General features: G+C 51.4%; 1 protein-coding gene across 1 annotated transcript in view; it reads right to left on the bottom strand.

Annotated features, from left to right (window-relative positions):
• Positions 1-16,425: 16,425 nt before the first annotated feature.
• Positions 16,426-24,545, bottom strand: part of CDC25A (cell division cycle 25A) — a 31,145-nt gene continuing 23,025 nt past the window's right edge. Inside the window, exons 10-17 of the mRNA XM_088458494.1 lie at positions 20,165-20,236; positions 19,950-20,090; positions 19,774-19,869; positions 19,576-19,638; positions 19,406-19,504; positions 18,923-19,053; positions 18,652-18,763; positions 16,426-18,062 (exon numbers count right to left, since the gene is read on the bottom strand). Of these exons, the coding sequence (XP_088314620.1) occupies positions 17,922-18,062; positions 18,652-18,763; positions 18,923-19,053; positions 19,406-19,504; positions 19,576-19,638; positions 19,774-19,869; positions 19,950-20,090; positions 20,165-20,236 (855 nt within the window). The 3' untranslated portion in view covers positions 16,426-17,921. The remainder of the gene's footprint in view (positions 18,063-18,651; positions 18,764-18,922; positions 19,054-19,405; positions 19,505-19,575; positions 19,639-19,773; positions 19,870-19,949; positions 20,091-20,164; positions 20,237-24,545) is intronic.

The following is a 24,545-nucleotide window of genomic DNA, read 5'->3' as shown; positions in this document are numbered from 1 at the left end:
CCTGGGAGACCACTTCTGGAACCCAGGCATCCGTGGTGGTATTGTGCCAGCACTGGGCAAATTGAAGAAGTCGGCCTCCCACTCTGGGGTCCCCCAGAGGGAGGCCCGTCCCATCAGGTAGAAGGTTTATCTTCCTGCTTTGAAGAAGGGCGCCTGACACTCCCGGCCTGCTTCTTGGGCTTAGAGGCGGCCTTGGTCACCGACCGCCTTGGAAAGGACTGACCTTTGGCCTTACCCTGAACCCGAAAGGCAGAGCTCCTGCCCTTAGCACGCGTTGTAGTCGGAGGGAGGAAAGCTGACTGATTTAGCAAGAGTATCCACTATTTTGTCCAAGTCTGGACCAAATAACTCCCCATTAAAGGGTAAGACCTCCAGGCCCTTTTTAGAATCTGCGTCTGCTCTCCAGGACCTCAGCCACAAGGACCAATGAGCAGACACTGCTGCCGCCAAAACTCTAGAGGTCAGTAGACTTGCATCTAAAGACGCTTGCCCAATATAGGTCGCAGCATCTCTCATCTGACCAATTAACACTCTCTGGACATCCGGAGCATCGTCGTCTGGAAAGGTATCCTCTAATGTGTTGGCCCAGCTCTCAACGGCTTTAGCCACCCAGGAGATTGCCATGGACGGGCGGGCCACTGCCCCTGAGAGAGAGTAAATAGACCCACCTTCCTGTCCGTGGGATCCTTCAGAGAGGAGATAGACTGTAAGGGCTAAGTGTAGCGCTGATTCAGCAGGTGACATGGGAATTCACCGCCGGTGGGGTTTCCCATTTCCTGCAATGAGCATCAGGAAACAGATGCCAGCCATTTCTGTGGCTGGAATCTCTTACTGGGCAACTGCCAGGCCCCCGCCATATGACCAGTCAGCGGGTCAGACAGGGGAAAAAAACAGTCGAAGTCACCTTAGCCTTAAAATTAGGATACTTCGACCTAGGGGTCGGTGGTGCATCATCCTCTATGTGAAGGATGGCCCACACCGCCCTAACCAATGCCAGCACATTAATGGAGGACTTAGGCCCTCATTCAGACCCGGTCGCAAGCGCTGAGAGCTCGCAACCGGGTCGATGTTTAGGCCCTGCGCACGCGCAGCGGCCGCACTGCGCGTGTGCAAGCCCCGGAGCGAGAAAGAGATTCTCTCGCTCCGGAGCACACTACAAAAAGGGGCAGCTGTCGATGTTGATCGACAGCTCGCTCCGTCTTGTAGGCATGGCGGGGGGTGGTATCACAAACTGAGGCGTTCCTTAAGGACGCCTGCCGTTTTATGGGGAGCTTCCTGCTCGATCAGAGCAGGAAGCTCCCTGGGGCTTTTGGTTGCAGAGACCCAACCTGGTCAGTCTCTAAAGCTGTGGATAGTAACCCACAGCTTAGCTAGCGACTAGGGGCCGCACTTGAAAAGGCAAGCGGCCGCCCTCATTCAGAGCGAGCGCTTGCTTCTTGCGACCGCCTCTGAATGAGGGCCCTAGTCTCTACCTCTTGAGCCGTGGCATCCCAGTCAGTGTCCTCATGTACCTCCCAGTCATCTGAAGACATGTCCGTTAAATGCGCAGCGAGCATTGGGCGCTTAGATGCCTTTGGAGGCACGTCGCCCTGTAACATTGACTGAAAAGCCGAAGACGAAGCCGCCAAATTCTGCACAGAGCTGGAGAGTACATCCACCCAGGGTGGAGGAGCCGCCTGAGGAAAATCCAGAAAGGGCACCACAGACTGCTGCATCACTGGGGTAGATTGAACATGGATAGGCAACCCCGTATACTGACCAACAGTCTGAGACCCGGGGGGAGACTGCAATAACTGCGGAATACCCGGGGAATGGGGGATGGTCGGCTGGGGCAACGTCCTAGTAGGGGCAGCAGCCGGGACCGCTAGACGGTCCGCGATGGACACCAGCACCTATGAAAACAATCGCCCAAGGAGGGTCCTGCTACATAGGGGGTTGAGAGGGACCAGGCAAAATCTGGCACCGCCCACACAGACCATCCAGTGATAAATCCTCCCTTTCTACTTCAGGGTCCACAGGGTGACCTTCGGGTATAGCTGGATCCTGGATCCTCGGGCACCATGGAGTTAAAGCTTTTAGCTGCTCCCAGGATGCACTTGTGTCCAACCTCCCCTATACCCCGCCCCCGAGCCACAGGCACCTCTGCTTAAGATGGTGCCCGGCCGGAGTCGGGTCACTCTGCAGGGGGGGGGCCCCCTAAAGCTTTTTTAAACTTGGTTAAATTTATTTATTTTACTAGTTTTTTTCTCCAGAGCGGCAGCGATGGGCTGTCTGTACAGACGCCCACACCACGCTGCCACTCCTTCTCCCTGCTGGCGCCGCAACGCCAGCACCGAACTGGGGATCGCGGCGGGGGAAGCCAGAGTCTGTACTAGCCGGACTCTGGTTTCCCCCGGGACTGCTGCCGGAAACGCCGGGGAAAGCAAGGTAAGCCGCGCACCGCTGATTAGCGGGTTCCTCTTAAATGCAGTCCCATGCCCCCGGTTCTAGGGGACAGACCGGGGGCGCTAGCGGTGGCGGCGGGCTCCCCCTCCGGTGGAGGCATACCCCGCCAGACCACCAGGGTGAATACAGCGGCAAGCGGGATTCCGGCAACCTTGGGGGTTAATATGCTAGCCAGGGGAGGAAGCCTTCCCTGTCTAGCGGCTCCTCAGCTCAGCGCACCTTTCAGCACGTAGTCTGGTGTCTCTGAGCTGCAGATACTCGGCCACTCCTCCTCTGAGGTCTCAAGCAGCCATTTTCTCTGTGGCGGCGCAGATCTTCAGGGAGCACGCGGACCGGTCCCCCTGTGTACCTCTCCCCCGACAAGGACAGTGTACACAGCACTATAGCCCTCCCAGACACTGAATCTGGGCAGGTTGATTGTAGTGGAAAGGTGCAGTGAGTATATCTTCCTGCATGGTATGTGACTTTTGCTAGTGCTGCCTGTCTGTGCTAATTTCTACTTACTGTCAGCCTATACCTATCCCTTTCCTTCTCCTACAAGCGTGCGGGGGAGGGGCGTTTCTACAGACCTCGCCTATATAAATCACGTATTTGCGAGGTTCGTCACATACAGTGGTGTGCTACACAGTACCATATTGTGGGCTGTTGTCCAGCACACTGGTGAGTGCGCACGTTTTTCTTCCTATGTCATAACTGTATATTTAACTATATAGTCTGTCATGTCTGAGGAGGAGATTGAGCACTCCGTGGCTCCGGTATTGTTCTCCTGTAGGCGCTGTTCTGCAGGAGTGGATAGGGAGGATTTGTCGCAGGACGGCCTGTGCGGACGGTGGCAGGCGATCCCTGGTGCGTCTAAACCTCCTATGTCGCAGGAGCCACCATGGGCGTTTTCCCAGGTGCTGGTGTCCATCGCGGACCGTCTGTCGGTCCCGACTGCCGTCCCTACTAGGGCGTTGCCCCAGCCTACCATCCCCCATGTGTCCCACAATTATTGCAGACTCCCCCGGGGTCTCAGCCTGTTGGTCCCTATGCGGGGTTGCCAATGTATATACAGTCCACCCCTGTGGCACAGCAGGCTGTGGTGCCGTTTCAGGCTCCTGTGGCAGCTCCTCCACCCTGGGTGGATGCGCTTTCCCACACTGTCCAAGATTTGGCAGCAGCATCTTCGGCTTTTCAGTCGATGTTGCGCAGTGACGTGCCCTCCAGGGCGTCTAAACGCACAGTTATGGCGCAGGCTGCGCATTTTTCGGACTCTGAGGGGTCCGCGGATGATGGTGAGGTGCCTCAGATGCCTCAGTCCAGGAGGTAGACACTAAGTCTTCCATCAATGTGCGGGCTCTGGTTAAGGCGGTGCGGGCCATTCTTCTGATTGAGGATGAGGCACCCGCTCCCAAGTCGAGGTATCCTAGTTTTAAAAAAGCTAAGGTTACCTCTGCAGCGTTCCCCTTGTCTGATCAGTTGACAGATCACATGGCGGTGGCCTGGCAGACGCCCAGTAAGCGATTCCTGCCACAGAAGCGGTTGGCGTCCAATTATCTGTTTCTGGAGGCGCATTGTAAGAAATGGGAAACTCTGCCTGCGGTTGATTCCCATGTAACACGCCTCATTAGGAGTGCTACTTTGCCGTCTATAGCCTCGCTGAAGGATGCTACGGACAGGAAGGTGGAGACTTGTCTAAAGTCTATTTATTCTCTCTCAGGGGCTGTAGCCCGGCCGTCCATGGCCATATCCTGGGTGGCCAAGGCCATTGAGGGTTGGGCCAACGCCTTGGAGGATATGTTTCCGGATGAAGCTCCGGATGTCCAGAGGGCGTTGTTAGGACAGATGAGAGATGCCGCTTCCTACATTGGAGAAGCATCTTTAGATGCTAGCCTGCTGACCTCTAGGGTTTCGGCGGCAGCAGTGTCTGCTTGCAGATCCTTGTGGTTGAGGTCTTGGAGAGCAGACGCTGATTCAAAGAAAGGCTTGGAGGCCTTACCTTTTAATGGAGAGTTACTATTTGGTCCGGACCTGGACAAAATAGTAGATACCCTGGCAAAGTCCAAGTCAGCCTTCCTCCCTTCAGCTAAGACACCTGCTAAGGTCCGGAGCTCGGCTTTTCGCTCCTTTTGGGTTCAGGGCAAGGCAAAGGGTCAGTCCTTCCTGAGGCAGTCCGCAACCAAGACCGGCTCAAAGCCAAAGAAGCAAGCCTGGAGTGCTAGGCGCCCTTCTTCCAAGCAAGAAGATAAGCCTTCTGCATGATGGGATGGGCCTCCCTCTGGGGGACCCCAGAGTGGGAGGCCGACTTCAATTCGCCCAGTGCTGGCACAATACCACCACGGATGCCTGGGTGCGAGAAGTGGTCTCCCAGGGGTACGCCCTGTCTTTTCGGCACAGGCCGCCTCGCCAGTGTTTTTGCACGAGTCCTTCTCAGGACAAAACCAAGGCCTTGCAGGTTCAGGAAGCCATAGAGCCCTTACTGACGGCGGGGGTCATTATACCCGTACCACAATCTCAACGTGAGATGGGGTATTACTCTACGCTGTTTCTGGTGCAGAAACCCAATGGCTCTCATCGCCCCATCCTCAATTTGAAGTCCCTGAACAGGTTTCTCAGGGTTCCCAAATTCAGGATAGAAACTTTGCGTTCCATCATTCTGGCGATGGAACCGGGGGATTATATGGTCTCCCTGGCTATCCAGGACGCCTACCTCCATGTGCCTATAGCAACATCGCACCAACGGTTTCTGCTGTTTGCTATTCTCCACAACCACTACCAATTCAGGGCTCTACCCTTTGGCCTCTCCACGGCACCAAGGTGATGGCGGTCATGGCGGCTCACCTTCGGAGCCAGGGGATACGGTTGCTACCGTATCTAGAAGACCTCCTCTTGCTGGCAAGCTACCCGGAGGTACTGATCCAGCATCTCCACCTGACGGTCGCTTGTCTACAGGCGCACGGGTGGTTGATCGACTGGAAGAAGTCCTCCCTCATCCCATCACAGCGGATGGTTCATTTGGGGCGCTGCTGGACTCTCGTCAGCAACGGATTTTTCTGACTCCAGAGAAGGTCTCCTCCTTACAGCTGCGGATTCACAGTTGTCTGAGCAGTGGCAGAGTGATGGTGCACTCAGCGATTAGAGTTTTGGGGTCCATGGTGTCAGCATTCGACATGGTGGAGTTTGCCCAGTTCCATTCCAGGCCCCTGCAGAGGCTGATTCTTTCGGAATGGAACGGATTGCCACACAGGATCCGCTCTCAGATGCTGGTGTTGTCCTCGGAGGTGCGTCTGTCCCTGGCCTGGTGGCTACAGACGGCTCATGTCCTCGAGGGGCGCCCCTTTTGGATCCCGGAATGGGTTCTGCTCACGACAGATGCCAGTCTCCGGGGTTGGGGGGCGGTGACAGGCTCCTTGTCACTTCAGGGTCGTTGGAGGAAGCGATTCTTCCCATCAACATCCTGGAACTGCGGGCAGTGTACAGAGCCCTGCAGTCATCCGGCACCGCTCTTCACGGAACGGCCGTTCAGGTGCAGTCGGACAACGCCACCAGGGTGGCGTACATCAATCACCAGGGAGGGACTCGCAGTCGAGCTGCGATGTCGGAGGTGTCCCGCGTCCTGGCTTGGGCAGAGCGCTATCTTCCAGCTCTCTCGGCAGTCTTCATCCCGGGAGTCCTCAATTGGGATGCACGTTACGTGCATCCCGGGGAATGGTCGCTTCATCCAGAGGTATTCCAACTACTTGTGGACAAGTGGGGGCTGCCAGAACTGGACCTGATGGCGTCCCGTCACAATCACAAGCTGCCCGTGTACGGGTCAAGGACAAGAGACGCAGGCGCAAGTCTGATAGACGCGCTGTCGGTGACATGGTTGTTTCGCCTGGCTTACTTGTTCCCTCCGATATCTCTGCTGCCTCGGGTCCTGTGCAAGTTCAAGCAGGAATGAGGCACACTGATCCTGGTGGCCCCAGCGTGGCTCAGAAGGCCGTGGTACTCCGATCTGCGGAGCATGTCCATCGACGCTCCGTACCTCCTACCTCAACGACGGGACCTGTTGTCTCAGGGGCTCTGTCTTCACCTGGATCTGGGTCGACTATCTTTGACGGCGTGGCTCTTGCGACAGCCGTCCTGAGGTCTCGGGGCTTTTCTAGCTCCGTTATTACCACCATGCTGAGGGCGCGCAAGCCTGCTTCCGCGAGGATCTACCAGAGTGTGGCACACTTACTTTCAGTGGTGCGAGGCCAGAAGATATGATGCCCAGGTGTTCCGGGTTTCGCGTATTCTGGCTTTCCTTCAGTCGGGTTTGGATTTAGGAGTACGTCTTTCCTCACTGAAGGTGCACGTGTCTGCTCTGTCGGTGTGGTTCCAGCGCAGGATTGCTGCTATGCCGGATGTACACACCTTTTTCCAGGGTGTTTTAAGAATCCAGCCTCCCTTTGTGCCACCTGTGGCCCCGTGGGATTTGGCGGTGGTTCTTCGGGCCTTACAGGGGTCTCCTTTTGAGCCCATGGAGTCAGTGGAGCTCAAGTGGCTAACTTTTAAGACGATTTTCCTCTTGGCAATTGCTTCTGCCAGGAGGGTTTCGGATTTGGGGGCGCTTTCCTGTCGTCCCCCTTTTCTGGTTTTTCATCAGGACAGAGCAGTGCTTCGCACTCGTCCCGATTTCCTGCCTAAGGTGGTTTCCAGGTTCCACATTAATCAGGAAATTGTTGTACCAGCCTTTCAGTCGCCTGATCTTTCGGCTGGGGAGGCTTCCTTAGACGTTGTCTGTGCACTCCAGGTTTATGTGGACCGGACTAGTTCTGTGAGGAAGTCGGATTCTTTGTTTATCCTCTTTGGTTTTCACAAGAGGGGTTGGCCTGCCAACAAACAGACTCTAGCCCGTTGGCTTCGTTCTGTTATTATTGAGGCTTATATGCAGGAGGGTTTACCTGTTCCAGCCTCTGTTAAGGCTCATTCCACTCAGTCTGTGGGCCCTTCTTGGGCTGCTAGCCGTGGCGCCTCTGCTGTTCAGCTGTGTAAGGCAGCCACCTGGTCTTCCATTCAGACCTTTTTGAGGTTCTATGCGTTTGACACCTTTGCCTCTCAGGATGCATCCTTCGGGCGCCGGGTTCTCCTATCAGCACAGGAGCGTCCCCGCCCTTAGTTGTACTGCTTTGGGACATCCCCAAGGTCACCCTGTGGACCCCTATGGACCCTGAAGTAGAAAACAAGAGATATGGTAAGAACTTACCTTTGTTATCTCTGTTTCTACGAAGTCCATAGGGTCCACAGGGCACCCGCCCTGACGCACCTGGCTTCATATGGGCTCTGTGACTGATCACCGGTTTTCCATCTCCCATTTCTGTGAGTATGGTTTCTTGGGTGTTCCAATCTTCCTTCTCCGTTTTGTCTCCTCCTCCGGCCTTGGCTGCTTACCAACTGAGGTGCCTGTGCCTCAGGGGCGGGGTCTAGAGGAGGACAGACCCAAGTGCATCCTGGGAGCAGCTAAAAGCTTTAACTCCGTGGTGCCAGAGGATCCAGCTATACCCCAAGGTCACCCTGTGGACCCTATGGACTTCGTAGAAACAGAGATAACAAAAGGTAAGTTCTTACCATATGTCTTGTTATCCACTCCCGCAGAACAGCGTCTGCAGGAGAACACAGGAGCCACAGAGCACTCAATCTTCTCATCAAACATGATTATATACAGTCAGGTGCATAAATATTGGGACATTGACAGAATTTTCATATTTTGTCCTCTATACACCACCATAATGGCTTTGAAATGAAACAAACAAGATGTGCTTTACCTGCAGACTTTCAGATTTAATTTGGAGGGTAATTACATCCAAATCAGGTGACCGGTGTAGGAATTACAACGGTTTCTATATGTGCCTCTCACTTTTTAAGGGGCCAAAAGTAATGGGACAAACTAAACAATCCTAAATCTAACTTTCACTTTTTAATACTTTGTTGCAAATCCTTTGCAGGCAATTACAGCCTGAAGTCTGGAACGCATAGACATCACCAGACGCTGGGTTTCATCCCCAGTGATGCTCTGCCAGGCCTCTACTGCAAATGTCTTCAGTTCCTGCTTGTTCTTGGGGCATTTTCCCTTCAGTTTTGTCTTCATCAAGTGAAATGTATGCTCAATCGGATTCAGGTCAGGGGATTGACTTAGCCATTGCATAATATTCCACTTTTTAGCCTTAAAAAACTCTTTGGTTGCTTTTGCAGTATGCGTCGGGTCATTGTCCATCTGCACTGTGAAGTGCCGTCCAATGAGTTCTGAAGCATTTGATTGAATATGAGCATATAATATTGCCCGAAACACTTCAGAATTCATTCTGCTGCTTTTGTCAGCAGTCACATCATCAATAAATACAAGGGAACCAGTTCCATTGGCAGCCATACATGCCCACGCCATGACACTACCATGCTTCACTGATGAGGTGGTATGTTTTGGATCATGAGCAGTTCCTTTCCTTCTCCATACTCTTCTCTGCCCATCACTCTGGTACAAGTTGATCTTTGTCTCATCTGTCCATAGGATGTTGCTCCAGAACTGTAATGGCTTTTTTAGATGTTGTTTGGCAAACTCTAATCTGGTCTTCCTGTTTTTGTGGCTCACCAATGGTTTACATCTTGTGGTGAACCCTCTATATTCACTCTTGTGAAGTCTTCTCTTGATTGTTGACTGACACATATACACCTACCTCCTGGAGAGCGTTCTTGATTTGGCCAACTATTGTGAAGGGGTTTTTCTTCACCAGGGAAATAATTCTTCTGTCATCCACCACAGTTGTTTTCCATGGTCTTCTGGTGTTGCTGAGCTCTCTGGTGCATTCTTTCTTTTTAAGAACGTTCCAAACAGTTGATTTGGCCACAGCTAATGTTTTTGCTATCTCTCTGATGGGTTTGTTTTGATTTTTCAGCCTAATGATGGCTTGATTCACTGATCGCTCTTTGGATCTCATATTGAGAGTCGACAGCAACTGATACCAAATGTCACACCTAGAATCAACTCCAGACCCTTTACCTGCTTAATTGATAATGAAATAACGAGGGAATAGCCCACACCTGTCCATGAAATAGCTTTTGAGTTGATAGTCCCATTACTTTTGGCCTCTTAAAAAGTGGGAGGCACATATAGAAACAGTTGTAATTCCTACACCGTTCACCTGATTTGGATGTAATTACCCTCAAATTAAAATCTGAAAGTCTGCAGGTAAATCACATCTTGTTTGTTTCATTTCAAAGCCATTGTGGTGGTGAATAGAGGCCAAAATATGAAAATTCTGTTAATGTCCCAATATTTATGCACCTGACTATATCTATCACAATAGAAAAGTATGGTGTTTGACACCTGCGCACTCACAAGTATGCAACACAACAGCCCACAATATGGTACTGTGTAGCACTCAACTGTATGTGACTGACCTCACAACTACGTAAAAAACGCCCTTCCCCCACACACCTGCTGGGTTGTAGAAGGAAAGGGATAGGTATAAGCTGACAGGAAGTAGAAATTAGCACAGACAGGCAGCACTAGCAAAAGTCACATACAATGCAGAGGGATATACTCACTGCACCTTTCCACTACAATCATCCGCCCAGATGCAGTGTCTGGGAGGGCTCTAGTGCTGTGTACACTCTCCTTTAGCAGGGGAGAGGTATACAGGGGTACCGGTCCATGCAGCGCCTGGGAGATCTTCGTTATGCCCGAGAAGATGGCCGCATGAGGAACACAGCTCAGAGTCGCCAGTACACGCGAGAAAAGGCACGCTGCGGGGAGGAGCCGCTAAACAAGGAAGGCTCTCCCCTCTGGCTAGTCATTAACCTAAGAGACGCCAGTTCCCGCCTCCAGCCATTACTCCCTGGTGGTCTAGCTAAGCATGGGGTATGCCTGTATAGGGGGAGCCCGCCGCCGCTAACTAGCGCCTCCGGTCTGTGCAGAGAGCCGGGAGGCTGAAGACCATTTCCCCACGAGCAACACAAGCTTGCGCTGCCCGCGGCTTACCTGTCCCCGGCGATCCGGTAGCAGTCTTGGGAGGCCCCGGATCCCTAATCGTACAGACTCCGGGGTCCCACTGCGATCCCCAGAGCTGTACTGGCGTTGCACCGCCAGCGGGGGGTAGGAGCGGCAGCGTGGATGTCCTAATGGACAGTCTGATGCGGGCGCTCAGAAGATGTCAAAAATAAGTAAAATCCAACGCCTTCTAAAAATAAGCTTAGGAGCTGCTGATGCAGCCCCACTGCGCCAGTGTGACCCAACTCCGGCCGGGCACCAACTAAAACTGAGGTGCCTGTGGCTCGGGTCCATCCTCTGTACCCTGCCCCTAAGTGCATCCTAGGAGCAGCAAAAGCTTTAACTGCGTGGTGCCCATGGATTCAGATCCAGCTATACCCAAGGGTCAACCCTGTGGACCCCCTATGGATCCTGAAGTAGAAACTACCTTTGTAAGTTAGTCTAGTAGAGTTTGAAGATCGCCTCGGTTCGAGTGAAAGACTAAAAACAGAACAACACAACCATGCGCTCAAGTCTGACCCTCCAGGCCAAAGCAAGAGAAAGGATGTTGTGAATAATCGCTGGCTCACGTGGAAGACTGAGTCCAAAGGCTCAAAGGGGGGGGAAGAAAGGGGGTAGACAGAAGAGCCTGAAAGCAACAAGGCCAGGTCCCGCAAAGCCACCAGAGGAACAAACGGGCTGCATGTGGAGTACTCCCTGAAAGAAAATGTGGGCATCAGGCATCAAGGCAACCTGTCGCTGAAAGAGAACCATAGAACTGAAACCTACGTGCATTCAGCATGGTATGAATGACCGCAAAAACCCCTTGGCTCTCAAGATGGATATTTCAAGAGCCACCTCATCAGAGGACAGGCCCTGAGACAGAAGATCTAGCAGTAGAGGAAGACGCAGTAGAGAGTCAATGGAGAGGCTCCAAAGAACTGCATACCAGGCTCTTTGTAGCCAATCAGGAGCTACCAGAATCACAGTACCACCTTCCAACTTGCCGAGAAGGAGCGAGATCAGGGGGAATATGTACATGAGATGAAATGTCTACCGAACAGCTAAGGTGTCCACCAGAAGAGTTCACAGATCTCTGGTGCGAGAGCAGTTACTTAGCAACTTGTGGTTGTGCCAAGACGCCATCAAATCGATGTCCAGCAGGCCCCAGCAATGAACCAGAAGTTAAGACATCCAGATGAGCTCCCGCGTGATTTCAAAAGACCACTCTCAATTCTGGACTCCCGGAATTAAGACCACCAACAGAGCTGTAAATGACACTCCGCCCTGTAAAGAATGAGACTCTCCTTCATGGCGCTGTGACGAGTGCCACCCTGATGGTTTATGTAAGCGACTGTCATAGTGTTGTTGTACTGTACCTGGACTGTGTCGATGCAGGAGGCACTGCTGAGCTTTACAGAGCCCTGAAAACAGCTCAAAGTACAGGGACATTGATCAGAAGGCAGCTCTCCTGAGCCATCCATCGACCTTAGAAGAGACCGGCTAGCAGTCCTTCCAACACCTGCGAAGACTTGCATCCATTGTAAGGAGAACCCATTCCTGAATCCAAAAGGTGTGACCGCTAACCAAATGGGAGCCCTGGAGTCACCATACAAGGGAGAGAATGACCTCCTGAGATGATGATTTCAGTCTGATCCGTTGATGGGATCTGTTCCGAACAGTGAACCAGAATTTCCAACCTGGAGTAAAACTGGGCATACTCCACTATGTTGAAGGTGGAGACCAGTTAACCCAGGATCCGCATGTAGGAGTGTATCGACACCCGGCAATGTAAGAAGTTGAAAGTCTCTGCACCGAAAGTGAGCTGCCATGACAAGCCGTGGAATGTTCCTCCAAGACCACAAACCGTAGGAAGCGCTGGTGACTGAGCCAGATAGGAACATGTAAATAGGCATCCTGTATGTCCAAGGAGGCCATGAAATACCCCCAGTTCCAGAATGATGGAACAGAGACTCCATGCAGAACCCATGGATACCTGTTGAGTATTGGTCAGATGGAACCATGACTTCTTACAAAAAGAAAAGGTTGGAGTAGAAGCCTGAGCCCCTCTGCGTCAGAGGCACTGGAATTACCTCAGAGGCTAGTAGAGTAAATTGACTCCCACAGTGCTTTCGCTTTTCCTGGACCCCCATGAAGACCTGTGGGAAAAAGTCTTGCCGGAGGACGATTCCAGAATGTCAGAGCTTAGCACTGAGAGGCTACACCACGTACCCAAGGAGTCAGTAGTGGTAGTTATTCAGGCCTCAGAGAAAAGCAGAATCCAACACTGGGGTCCCAAAGGGAGAGGCATGCCCCATCAATTGGCAGGCTTGTTGGCTGGCTTAGCAACCGGGCATCTGGTAGGCTAGGACTGCTTTCTTTTGGGTTTGGAGGAAGAACTCTGGAACAAAAGGAAAACAAACTAACTCATTTGGCTTATCCCGGCAGGCAAAAGGAGTGAAAAGACACTGGCACCCTAGGGGCCGTTGCCAAAAGGTAGAAACATTGTTTTGAAAGCTGCCACCGTGGCTACAATCTTGTCCAATTCCAGACCAAAGAACATTGCCAGAGTAAGAAAGCCTTAGAGAGTCAGGGCATCAAGAACACAGCCAGGGGGCTCTCCTGACCAACACCTTGGAGGTTAAGAGACCCGTGACAAGGACCGCTTCACCCAGATAGGAAGCAGGCTGCTTCCTATATGCCATGAGAATGAACAACTGGTTCCCATTGGCATAAGAAAAGGCCCTCTTCTAGGGCATCCACCCAAGAGCAAATTGCCTTGGCCACCTTTGCCTTGGTGGCAAAGTACAGAGGAGCTGCTGAAGCAGCCTCATACTTTATAACGGTGCCTGCTTCTGCTTTACACAACACTTACGGACCTGTCAGGGGCATGGTACAGGAGCAGCCTGGGTTGCCGAAGTGTGTAGACTGTTTGGTGTCCAGACCACCTGCCAGCCTATACCCAGTGTGGTCCCTGTGTCCCCCTATGGAGGAAGATGAAGAGGGTCTTGAGAGCAAGTTTGGGAGAGAGTTCCATAGATAGCGAGCAGCACAGGCAAAATCTTGGAGGCGGAAGTGAGAGGAAGTAATCAGATGGTAGGAGAGGCAGCATTTGTGCAGCGAAGTGGGCGGGCAGGAGTATGAAGTGAGATAGTCAGATGTAGAGAGGATTGGGCGAGGGCTTTATGAGGAGTATGAATTGGGTTATTATTATCATCAGTTATTTATATAGCGCACACATATTCCGCAGCGCTTTACAGAGAAGATCTGGACACTCACATCAGTCCCTGCCACAGTGGAGCTTACAATCTATATTCCCTACCACATGTACACACACACACACACACACTAGGGGTAATTTGTGTTGGGAGCCAATTAACCTACCCGTATATTTTTAGGAGTATGGGAGGAAACCCACGCAAGCACAGGGAGAATATACAAACTCCACACAGGTAGGGCCATGGTGGGAATCAAACCCATGACCTCAGTGCTGTGAGGCAGTAACGCTAACCATTACAGAGTCTGTGCTGGTTCTGAAGGGGAGCCAGTGTAGGGCTTGTAGGAGAGGACGTAGACCATTTGCAGAGGAAGATGAGCCGGGCAGCAACATTAAGGGCAGATTGGAGTGGACAGGTGGGAGTCCACATAAGAGGTTACATTAATTCTAATCAGGAGAAGACCGATGAATGGTTGAGGGTCTTAAGTTTAGAAAAAGGTCTGACCTTAATATTTCAGAGATGGAAATGACAGGACTGCGAGAGGGGCTGAATGTGGAATGAAGGAGAGGGAGTCCAGGATAACTACAAGTCAGCGCACATTGGGGCTAGAGGAGATATTTGTGCCAATAATAGACACTGAAATTGTGGGAATGAGGTTATGCGAGAGGGTGGGAAGCTGATCAGCTTAGTTTTAGACACTTTAAGTTTAAGAAAGTGCTGGGACATCCAAGAAGAGATAGCAGAGACAGTTGGCAATACGGGTGAGGAGAGGTCAGGGGAGGAAAGGTAGAGGAGCATCAGCATAGAGAAAATGGAGGCCAAAAGAGCTGGAGAGCAGAATTTACGGAGCAGCAGCCTCTATAAGCCGCTACTTCCTGGCGGGTTGCAGGTACACATTTAAAAAAGGCATCTGGCATCAGTGTAAAGCCCGGGGTGCTTTACACAGACTTAGTGCAGTTTAAAATATCCACCTGGAAGCAGCAGCTTACAGAAACGTACATTCTGCCCGAGGAGTTCACCTAAAGAGGACGTATATTGGGAGAATAGGAGACAACCAAGGAGGAGACAGAACGGAACGGTCAGATGTAGGAGAACAGCCAGGAGAGGGCAGTATCACGTAGACCAAGGGAGTGAAGGATATGCAGCAGTAAAGAGTGGTCCAGTGTCAAAAGCAGCAGAGAGGTCAAGGAGAATGAGCAGGTAGTGGCCTTGGATATGGCAGATCATTGCTGACTTTAGTGAGGGCAGTTTCTGTGGAGAGGGGAGGACTGAAGCCAGACTGACATGGGTGCATGCATGCTTGAACGCAGTAGGGACAATGCCTGATGAGAGGGAAAGGAGGCGGCAAGGGGACAGGACCGGTTGAGGTTTATGACTTCATCTTCAGAGACTAGGGAGAAAGTCAGAACCACGAGTCCCAGCATGCCCAAACATTAACGGCACACTGATACCTTAAGTCCGCCTATAACAAAATTAAAATAAAGACCCTACCCCACACAACCCTCATTCACCAATTTAATAACTCACAAAATACAGGAATCCGGTCCTCTTCAGGCCACGTAGGCACCCATGGGTCCTGGATAAAGAGACTATTTATAAAGTAGAGCCTGGTAGCGAATGACAGGGGTACTCCCATCACAGGGACAGCCCGTTCTGTTATATTACCATGATCGCAGGAGGTTACATGGAATGAAGGGGACCAGATTCCTGTATTGTGTGATTAAAGTAGAGAACGAGGACTGTTTGGGGGCATTTTTTTTGGTTTTCACTAAACTACATTTAATGTCTGTATTTTCTTTATTTTAATATTTCAGGAAGACTACAGCCCTTAATGGTCAGACATGCTGGTAGTTGTGGTTCCTCAAGTGGTATTATGCCGGTGCAGGTTTGCTGGAACTTGAAGGCAGTCTGTAGAAATTAACTATATTATCACAATTACCCCCACCGCCATCAGCACAGGGAATAACTGATTGTTCTTAGGAGGGGGGGGTAGATTTTTGGGGTCCTGATGCTGACCAGTTTAGGGCTGGTTGATTGTATGGCAGAGGGTAACCCACACAGTGTCCCCCCTGGTTGATTCAGCCTGGTGCTGGTTATTGGAAACCCCACGCTGAGGGGTGCAAATTGGGTGCGTTTACTCATTGCCAGTGTTCAAACGCCAGCAACGGCATCTCGCACCCCTTTCAAGCTGAACTCTCAAATTTTGTACACAGCCCTATGTGGCAGCGCAGTGTTGAGCCATTCAGGTTGCAAAGTCGCAATGACTCGCACCTGCATCGCTTATAATTGGACTGACCCCTTAGAGCAGGGATGGGGAACCTCAGGCCGGGGGCTGTATAAGGCCCTCGGAATCATTTGGTTTAGCCCTGGGAGCCTTTTTCTGCTAGTCTCATTCTAGGCACCCTGCAGCCAAAATCTATGAAGCAGTACTGCCTGGACCGTCCTTAGGATGCGTCAGACTGTCACACCGCTGCCCTTACAGCTCCCTGAAGTACCCTCAGGAAGCGCCGGGCATTGCTGTAATCACCAGCGGTTGTGACCCCGCCCCGTGGGAAGTCACATGGAGGGGGAAATGGCCTGCACTGTGCCCACAAATAATGAGAGAGATATAGATAGAGAGAATAAAGAGATATATATATCAAAATGGCCCTCGGCAGAAAAGGTTCCCCACCCCTGCCTTAGAGTCCAATATTCTACCCTCCCCAGGGAGTTACTGTAGCTCAGTTTCCACCGAGTAGATCTCATGAAAAGGGCAAGCACTAGTATTTGTACAGCACAGAAATACAGAGTCTGGGATAGGCTTTATGTTGTTTATTTTCCTGTAAGAAAGCAAAGATACAGACTGCATATTCCATACAGGACGCAAAACCCCCAAAATCAGTCACATGACCATTTGCACAATGTATAGATTTGATCTACAACTGGCTCTGGTGCCTGCAGTCCTTCCAGCTATAGATATAAACTTGTATCCTACATGGTACCAGACAGGACTGACACCAGATTCCAGCACAATCTGGAGTGGACATCACGCACAGGTCAGGACACTGCAAGGCAGTTTTCCTGCTATTAATGCCCACTAAAGTTCTACATTAAACCTTGATCGCCATACATCAGGTGACAGTTTATAGACCATTCTCAGTGGTATGAAGCGTTCATACAGAGTTTGTCCCTGTTCAGCCACCATGAGCCAATTACTTGTGCACAATGCAGATTCTATACATGCACCACAAAACCTGTCTCTCGTGTGACTTCACATTTACCATGTGTGTAAACACTGATTGAACATGCCAACAATGTAAAACCCAGGCTTGTAATGCAGAGTGGCAGCTTTAACAGCACGGAATGATTTTGGAATAAGTCAGATACGTGCCCTAAAGCGAATCTTTGATTCAAATGAGAAATCTCAAAAACGGAGATAAAAATAAAAAGCATAAAAAAATAAAAACCTTAGACCTAGGACAGTGTTGGCTAACCTTGACACTCCAGCTGTTATGGAACTACATAACCCAGCATGCACTGCTACAGTTTTGCTATTAGGGCATGCTAAAACTGTGGCAGGGCATGCTGGGATATATAGTTCAACAGCTGGAGTGTCAAGGTTAACCAACACTGACCTAGGAGGCACACAAGATAAACGGAATGAGGCATCCACATTCACTGGCAATCTCGGTACCAGACACTCCCTCTGCTGCTAGAGGATAGAACACAGGACCCCCAGAGCTCCCCTAAGGTGCTATAAGCTCAGTACTCCGGGAACTCCCCCCAAACACCTGCCCAAAAACTCCCAAGCTGGTCACGTTCTCAGATTTCCAGAACCATGCATAGTCCCAGCCATATATTTACCAGGGTAATTGTCCTGTAGACAAAATATATAAAGAATTGTTGGGAGAGTTTTGGAATTAAAGTGGGGAACATTTTAGGAGAGACTGATTGGGGCTTTACATAGGCAGCATAATCTACACACATTCAGAATAAAACATAGGTCAGATAAAAGCAGAACGCCTGTGGAACACCGATAAGCCACCAATAGAACTGTTACAGCGTCTGGCTCATTAAACACAAGTCCAGAGCAAGGAGCAATAATCTCCAGGTGTCTGGATGTACACGTCGCTGATGCTCCAGGCAGTGCCACGCAGACCATGCTCCCACCTTGGTAGATGAAGTGATATCAGTGACTTATCTGACCACTGCCCAGGGGTTATGCGAGGGATCTAGGACAGAAGTCTAGAGCCCCCCTGGTGTTAGTCTGCGCTACTCTGTAGTTGCCAATGGAATCCATTAAGTGCAGGTTCTCACAGCTTCTTAAGACGGCTGTACAGCTCCCGTTTACTCCTCTCGCCAGCCCAAGTCCGGCTTTTCATACGGAAACTCCTCAGATCTTCTTTATAGTCTTCATGGAGCATGGGCCTGTAGTTCTCTGGCTCACACAGGGACTGAGGGGAAAGCAGAGTCAATAATTGAGTTCCTAATCAGGCCTTGGAGCAGTGTTCCTAAAACCCAGCCGCAGACAACCCCCCTTCCCCATCCCCCCCAGCGCACACTTCTAAAACCCAAACTAGATGCGCCTCCTACCTACTGCAGGGTTCTACCATTGCTATAAGCAGAGATTTGTGGGCCGCATTGTAAACCTCTGAATACAAAGCAAACCCCCCCCATCAATTGCAGTCTGCACTTCTCTGCTCCTACTCACGTAATCTGCTAGATCTACACAACTTTATACTATTATGTACTGCACTGAGTAGTTACCACTAAGAAAGGGTCCTAGACTGCAAATAAAAAAAAACTCGAAAATATTGGATTTGAACCCTAGTATGTTAGGGACCTACCCTACAGAGGTTACCTGGATATGGTGGGTAGGTCCATAACCTTGGCCATGATTACGCTAAAACCTCTACTGCATAATGTATTTATATCCAATTAGTAATTTGGAGTTGTGCACTTGTGATTTGTCCGTTTCTGAAGAATAAACAGTAACATCAACTTTCCGTCACCAGAGAAGACAAGGACAACGCGATTGGATACCTTGCACTTCCTGAAGAAGTCTTTGTAGCCGCCCAACAAAACGTACAGCTCAGGGTAGTGCAGGCTGGGATACTCGTTCAGGTCTCTGTCCTTCTCTCTTAAGAACTTGCACCTGCAGAAAGATGAACACATCAGATCCAGTTACTGCTAACAGGCCCCGTAACAGGAGGGACTGCCTAGATATTCTGGCTGGTGTGGGGGATATGGATTGCAGACAGTTTATCTAGAATACATCTAGATCTGCAAGAACGTCAATCACGGGATCACTTACATTCGGGGCCCCCTCTCCGAGGAGAACTCGCAGTGGAAGATTAGAATCAGTCGCTTGGTTCCGTGCGGTCGGATTGGATTCTTCAGGAGATGATCCTCTACTTCGTGTTCCATGTGCAGATTGATTGCGCTCTGTGGGCAGAACAATGTTACATGTCACCATGTAGATAACCGAGGTTCAGACTCTCACAGGATTGAAGGCTGTACAAGCTAAAGAAGAACCTACACCTCATTGTAGATGGTGAGAATCAATGAAGTAACCTCAGCCCATTCATTTATTCCAGATTAGGTCGCAGTAGAATGAATGGGCAGAGCATTTTAGTTACCTAGGAGAATGCAAGTCTGAATTCACCCACACAAATAATGCCAAGCTATGTCCTGTACCTTCAACATCACTAGTAACCATTGGAGAAGCAGCGCTGGACAGCATCAGGGCAAATGAAAGACAATCAAGTTGAAAATGTCCCCACTTTTATCAGCTCACCTTTATGTGTCCCCCTTCATACTCGTACGGATATCGGCAATCAATGATCACACAACGCTCAATGAAGTCGTCAAAACGTCCGTTCAAAACCATGGCCACCTACAAAATCAGAATGTTAGTCCTGGACAGAGACACGGTTACACCACAATCTCCGTTCACTGTGGACGTACCATCTCCGGGGTGACGTATTTCAGCTCCTGACGTTTACCGCTCACCGTAGGAAACAGAAAGGTCTAGAGATCAAAAATGACCAAAGTCAAAAACATCTCAGAGCAGCCTCTACCTCCAGGAACCCCACGTAATCAGGGGAACGGACCCGCCAAGGACTGTCGCCCAGGTTGAAGGAAGGCACACTGCATGCATTTTACCTTTGAAAAGTCACCAACAAGATCTTTTTGGTCGCTGTCGAGTAAACTTTCGATGGTTTCTTTGGAAAAGGACTTGGAGCGCTGGAGGCTCGCGCTCTGCAACATGGAGAGAAGGAATCAGGACATTTGCAAGAATCTCTCCATTAAGCCAAAAAGTCGTCAGAGAGGGAGCTCACCATGTTGGAATCCTCCGTGACCTCAAACATGCTGCGGCGCCTCTTTATTTTCTCTGGCATGTCCCCCTGCGTGAGCTCGGCCCTCTTCATTGTAGCTCTGCTCGCCGGTGGGTGCTTTAAGGGGCTCCCAGGCTCACAGCACTGAAAGACAAGAGAAGGACTGAGCTGCCAGCTTTCCATAGCCTACAGCCAAGCAGTGAGGTTTGAGTACTCACGGGTCCAGCGCTTCTCATAACCAGAGGAGCAGTCCACAGCCTGGCAACGGCACACGGAATTTCAGGCTCGTCCTAGGGAGGAGAAATACCAGCACAAATAGTCATTTCCACAAGAACAGAGCTTTAAGGAACCAGAGCTTTAGGTTACAAGTTCAAAATAGGGTGAAGTAGACCTGTTGGGATCACTTGGGGCATTTTCGCACCCCTCCCCCCCTTCACTGTTCCTAGTCTTGTTCCAAGAATACGCACCATTTATTCCCATCTAAACATTTGTGCGAATCAGAAGTTCCTGGAGAAGGAGCTGATGGGGGGGGTACGATATACTGGACGGCAAATAAACTGACTTTCTGGTGGTGTTTTCCTTTAAAGGCTTCATCTCCAGAAGTTCTATAAATGAATGGTCAGGTCACCAACAAGGCAAAGCCAACCGCTGGTGGCACTTCCGGTAGGTATTGGGCTTGTGGGCACAGGAGGAACAAAACTGGTGGTTGAGATGAGCGTCTACTTGCAGACCTATCGTGTACTCAGCAGCTGATGCACCATCGATACCCCCAGTTCAATCGAATGAGCGATATACAGTGGTGGCAACAATTGCGGACACTTTGAAATTTGAATGTTTTTCAACTTCGAATGCTTATAAAACAAGAGATATGGTAAGAACTTACCTTTGTTATCTGTTTCTACGAAGTCCATAGGGTCCACAGGGTGACCTTGGGGTATAGCTGGATCCTGGATCCTCGGGCACCACGGAGTTAAAGCTTTTAGCTGCTCCCAGGATGCACTTGGGTCCAACCTCCCCTATACCCCGCCCCCGAGCCACAGGCACCTCAGTTGGTAAGCAGCCCAGGCCGGAGGAGGAGACGAAACAGAGAGAAGGAAGACTGGAACACACAAGAACCATACTCACAGAAATGGGAGACGGAAAACCGGTGACCAGTCACAGAGCCCTTATGAAGCCAGGTGCGTCAGGGCGGGTGCCCTGTGGACCCTATGGACTTCGTAGAAACAGAGATAACAAAGGTAAGTTCTTACCATATCTCTTGTTTTCTACTTCAGGGTCCATAGGGGTCCACAGGGTGACCTTGGGGATGTCCCAAAGCAGTCCAACTAAGGGCGGGGACGCTCCTGTGCTGATAGGAGAACCCGGCGCCCAAAGGATGCATCCTGAGAGGCAAAGGTGTCAAACGCATAGAACCTCAAAAAGGTCTGAATGGAAGACCAGGTGGCCGCCTTACAGAGCTGAACAGCAGAGGCGCCACGGCTAGCAGCCCAAGAAGGGCCCACGGACCGAGTGGAATGAGCCTTAACAGAGGCTGGAACAGCTAAACCCTCCTGCATATAAGCCTCAATAATAACAGAACGAAGCCAACGGGCTAGAGTCTGTTTGTTGGCAGGCCAACCCCTCTTGTGAAAACCAAAGAGGATAAACAAAGAATCCGACTTCCTCACAGAACTAGTCCGGTCCACATAAACCTGGAGTGCCCTTACAACGTCTAAGGAAGTCTCCCCAGCCGAAAGATCAGGTGACTGAAAGGCTGGTACAACAATTTCCTGATTAATGTGGAACCTGGAAACCACCTTAGGCAGGAAATCAGGACGAGTGCGAAGCACCGCTCTGTCCTGATGAAAAATCAGAAAAGGGGGACGACAAGAAAGCGCCCCCAAATCTGAAACCCTCCTGGCAGAAGCAATTGCCAAGAGGAAAACAGTTTTAAAAGTTAGCCACTTGAGCTCCACTGACTCCAAGGGCTCAAAAGGAGGACCCTGTAAGGCCCTAAGAACCACCGCCAAATCCCACGGGGCCACAGGTGGCACAAAGGGAGGCTGGATTCTCAAAACACCCTGGAAAAAGGTGTGTACGTCCGGCATAGCAGCGATCCTGCGCTGGAACCACACCGACAGACCAGACACGTGTACCTTCAGTGAAGAAAGACGTAATCCTAAGTCCAAACCGGACTGAAGGAAAGCCAGAATACGCGAAACTCGGAACACCTGGGGATCATAGTTTCTGGCCTCGCACCACTGAAAGTAAGTGTGCCACACTCTGTGATAGATCCTCGCGGAAGTAGGCTTGCGCGCCCTCAGCATGGTGGTAATAACGGAGCTAGAAAAGCCCCGAGACCTCAGGACGGCTGTCTCAAGAGCCACGCCGTCAAAGATAGTCGACCCAGATCCGGGTGAAGACAGGGCCCCTGAGACAACAGGTCCCGCCGTTGAGGTAGGAGGTACGGAGCGTCGATGGACAGGCTCCGCAGATCGGAGTACCACGGCCTTCTGGGCCACGCTGGGGCCACCAGGATCAGTGTGCCTCCGTCCTGTTTGAACTTGCGCAGGACCCGAGGCAGCAGAGATATCGGAGGGAACAAGTAAGCCAGTTGAAACAGCCATTTCACCGACAGCGCGTCTATCAGACTTGCGCCTGCGTCCCTTGTCCTTGACCCGTACACAGGCAGCTTGTGATTGTAACGGGACGCCATCAGGTCCAGCTCTGGCAGCCCCCACTTGTCCACGAGTAGTTGGAATACCTCTGGATGAAGCGACCATTCCCCGGGATGCACATCGTAACGGCTGAGGAAGTCTGCCTCCCAATTGAGGACTCCTGGGATGAAAACTGCCGAGAGAGCTGGAAGATAGCGCTCCGCCCAAGCCAGGACGCGGGACACCTCCGACATCGCAGCTCGACTGCGAGTCCCTCCCTGGTGATTGATGTACGCCACCGTGGTGGCGTTGTCTGACTGCACCTGAACGGCCCTTCCGTGAAGAGCGGTGCCGGACGACTGCAGGGCTCTGTATACTGCCCGCAGTTCCAGGATGTTGATGGGAAGAATCGCTTCCTCCGCCGACCAACGACCCTGAAGTGACAAGGAGCCTGTCACCGCCCCCCAACCCCGGAGACTGGCATCTGTCGTGAGCAGAACCCATTCCGGGATCCAAAAGGGGCGCCCCTCCAGGAGATGCGCTGTCTGCAGCCACCAGGCTAGGGACAGACGCACCTCCGAGGACAACACCAGCATCTGAGAGCGGATCCTGTGTGGCAATCCGTTCCATTCTGAAAGAATCAGCCCCTGCAGGGGCCTGGAATGGAACTGGGCAAACTCCACCATGTCGAATGCCGACACCATGGACCCCAAAACTCTCATCGCTGAGTGCACCGACACTCTGCCACTGCTCAGACAACTGTGAATCCGCAGCTGTAAGGAGGAGACCTTCTCTGGAGTCAGAAAAATCCGTTGCTGACGAGAGTCCAGCAGGGCCCCCAAATGAACCATCCGTTGTGATGGGATGAGGGAGGATTTCTTCCAGTTGATCAACCAGCCGTGCGCCTGTAGACAAGCGACCGTCAGGTGGAGATGCTGGATCAGTACCTCCGGGGAGCTTGCCAGCAAGAGGAGGTCGTCTAGATACGGTAGCAACCGTATCCCCTGGCTCCGAAGGTGAGCCGCCATGACCGCCATCACCTTGGTAAATACCCTTGGTGCCGTGGAGAGACCAAAGGGTAGAGCCCTGAATTGGTAGTGGTTGTGGAGAATAGCAAACCGCAGAAACCTTTGGTGCGATGTTGCTATAGGCACATGGAGGTAGGCATCCTGGATATCCAGGGAGACCATATAATCCCCCGGTTCCATCGCCAGTATGATGGAACGCAAAGTTTCCATCCTGAATTTGGGAACCCTGAGAAACCTGTTCAGGGACTTCAAATTGAGGATGGGGCGATGAGAGCCATTGGGTTTCTGCACCAGAAACAGCGTAGAGTAATACCCCATCCCACGTTGAGACTGTGGTACGGGTATAATGACCCCCGCCGTCAGCAAGGCCTCTATGGCTTCCTGAACCTGCAAGGCCTTGGTTTTGTCCTGAGAAGGACTTGTGCAAAAAAACTGGCAAGGCGGCCTGTGCCGAAAAGACAGGGCGTACCCCTGGGAGACCACTTCTCGCACCCAGGCATCCGTGGTGGTATTGTGCCAGCACTGGGCGAATTGAAGAAGTCGGCCTCCCACTCTGGGGTCCCCCAGAGGGAGGCCCGTCCCATCACGCAGAAGGCTTATCTTCTGGCTTGGAAGAAGGGCGCCTAGCACTCCAGGCTTGCTTCTTTGGCTTTGTGGCGGTCTTGGGTGCGGACTGCCTCGGGAAGGACTGACCCTTTGCCTTGCCCTGAACCCGAAAGGAACGAAACGCCGAGCTCCGGACCTTAGCAGGTGTAGTAGCTGAAGGGAGGAAGGCTGACTTGGATTTTGCCAGGGTATCTACTATTTTGTCCAGGTCCGGACCAAATAGTAATTCCCCATTAAAAGGTAAGGCCTCCAAGCCTTTCTTTGAATCCGCGTCTGCTCTCCAAGACCGCAACCACAAGGATCTACGAGCAGACACTGCTGCCGCCGAA

This window comes from Taudactylus pleione, unplaced genomic scaffold (assembly GCF_031769625.1).
Source record: "Taudactylus pleione unplaced genomic scaffold, aTauple2 ptg000838l, whole genome shotgun sequence".
NCBI lineage: Eukaryota > Metazoa > Chordata > Amphibia > Anura > Myobatrachidae > Taudactylus > Taudactylus pleione.
The sequence above is the reverse complement of the archived record's forward strand: the minus strand, read 5'-3'. Positions and strand labels throughout refer to the sequence as shown.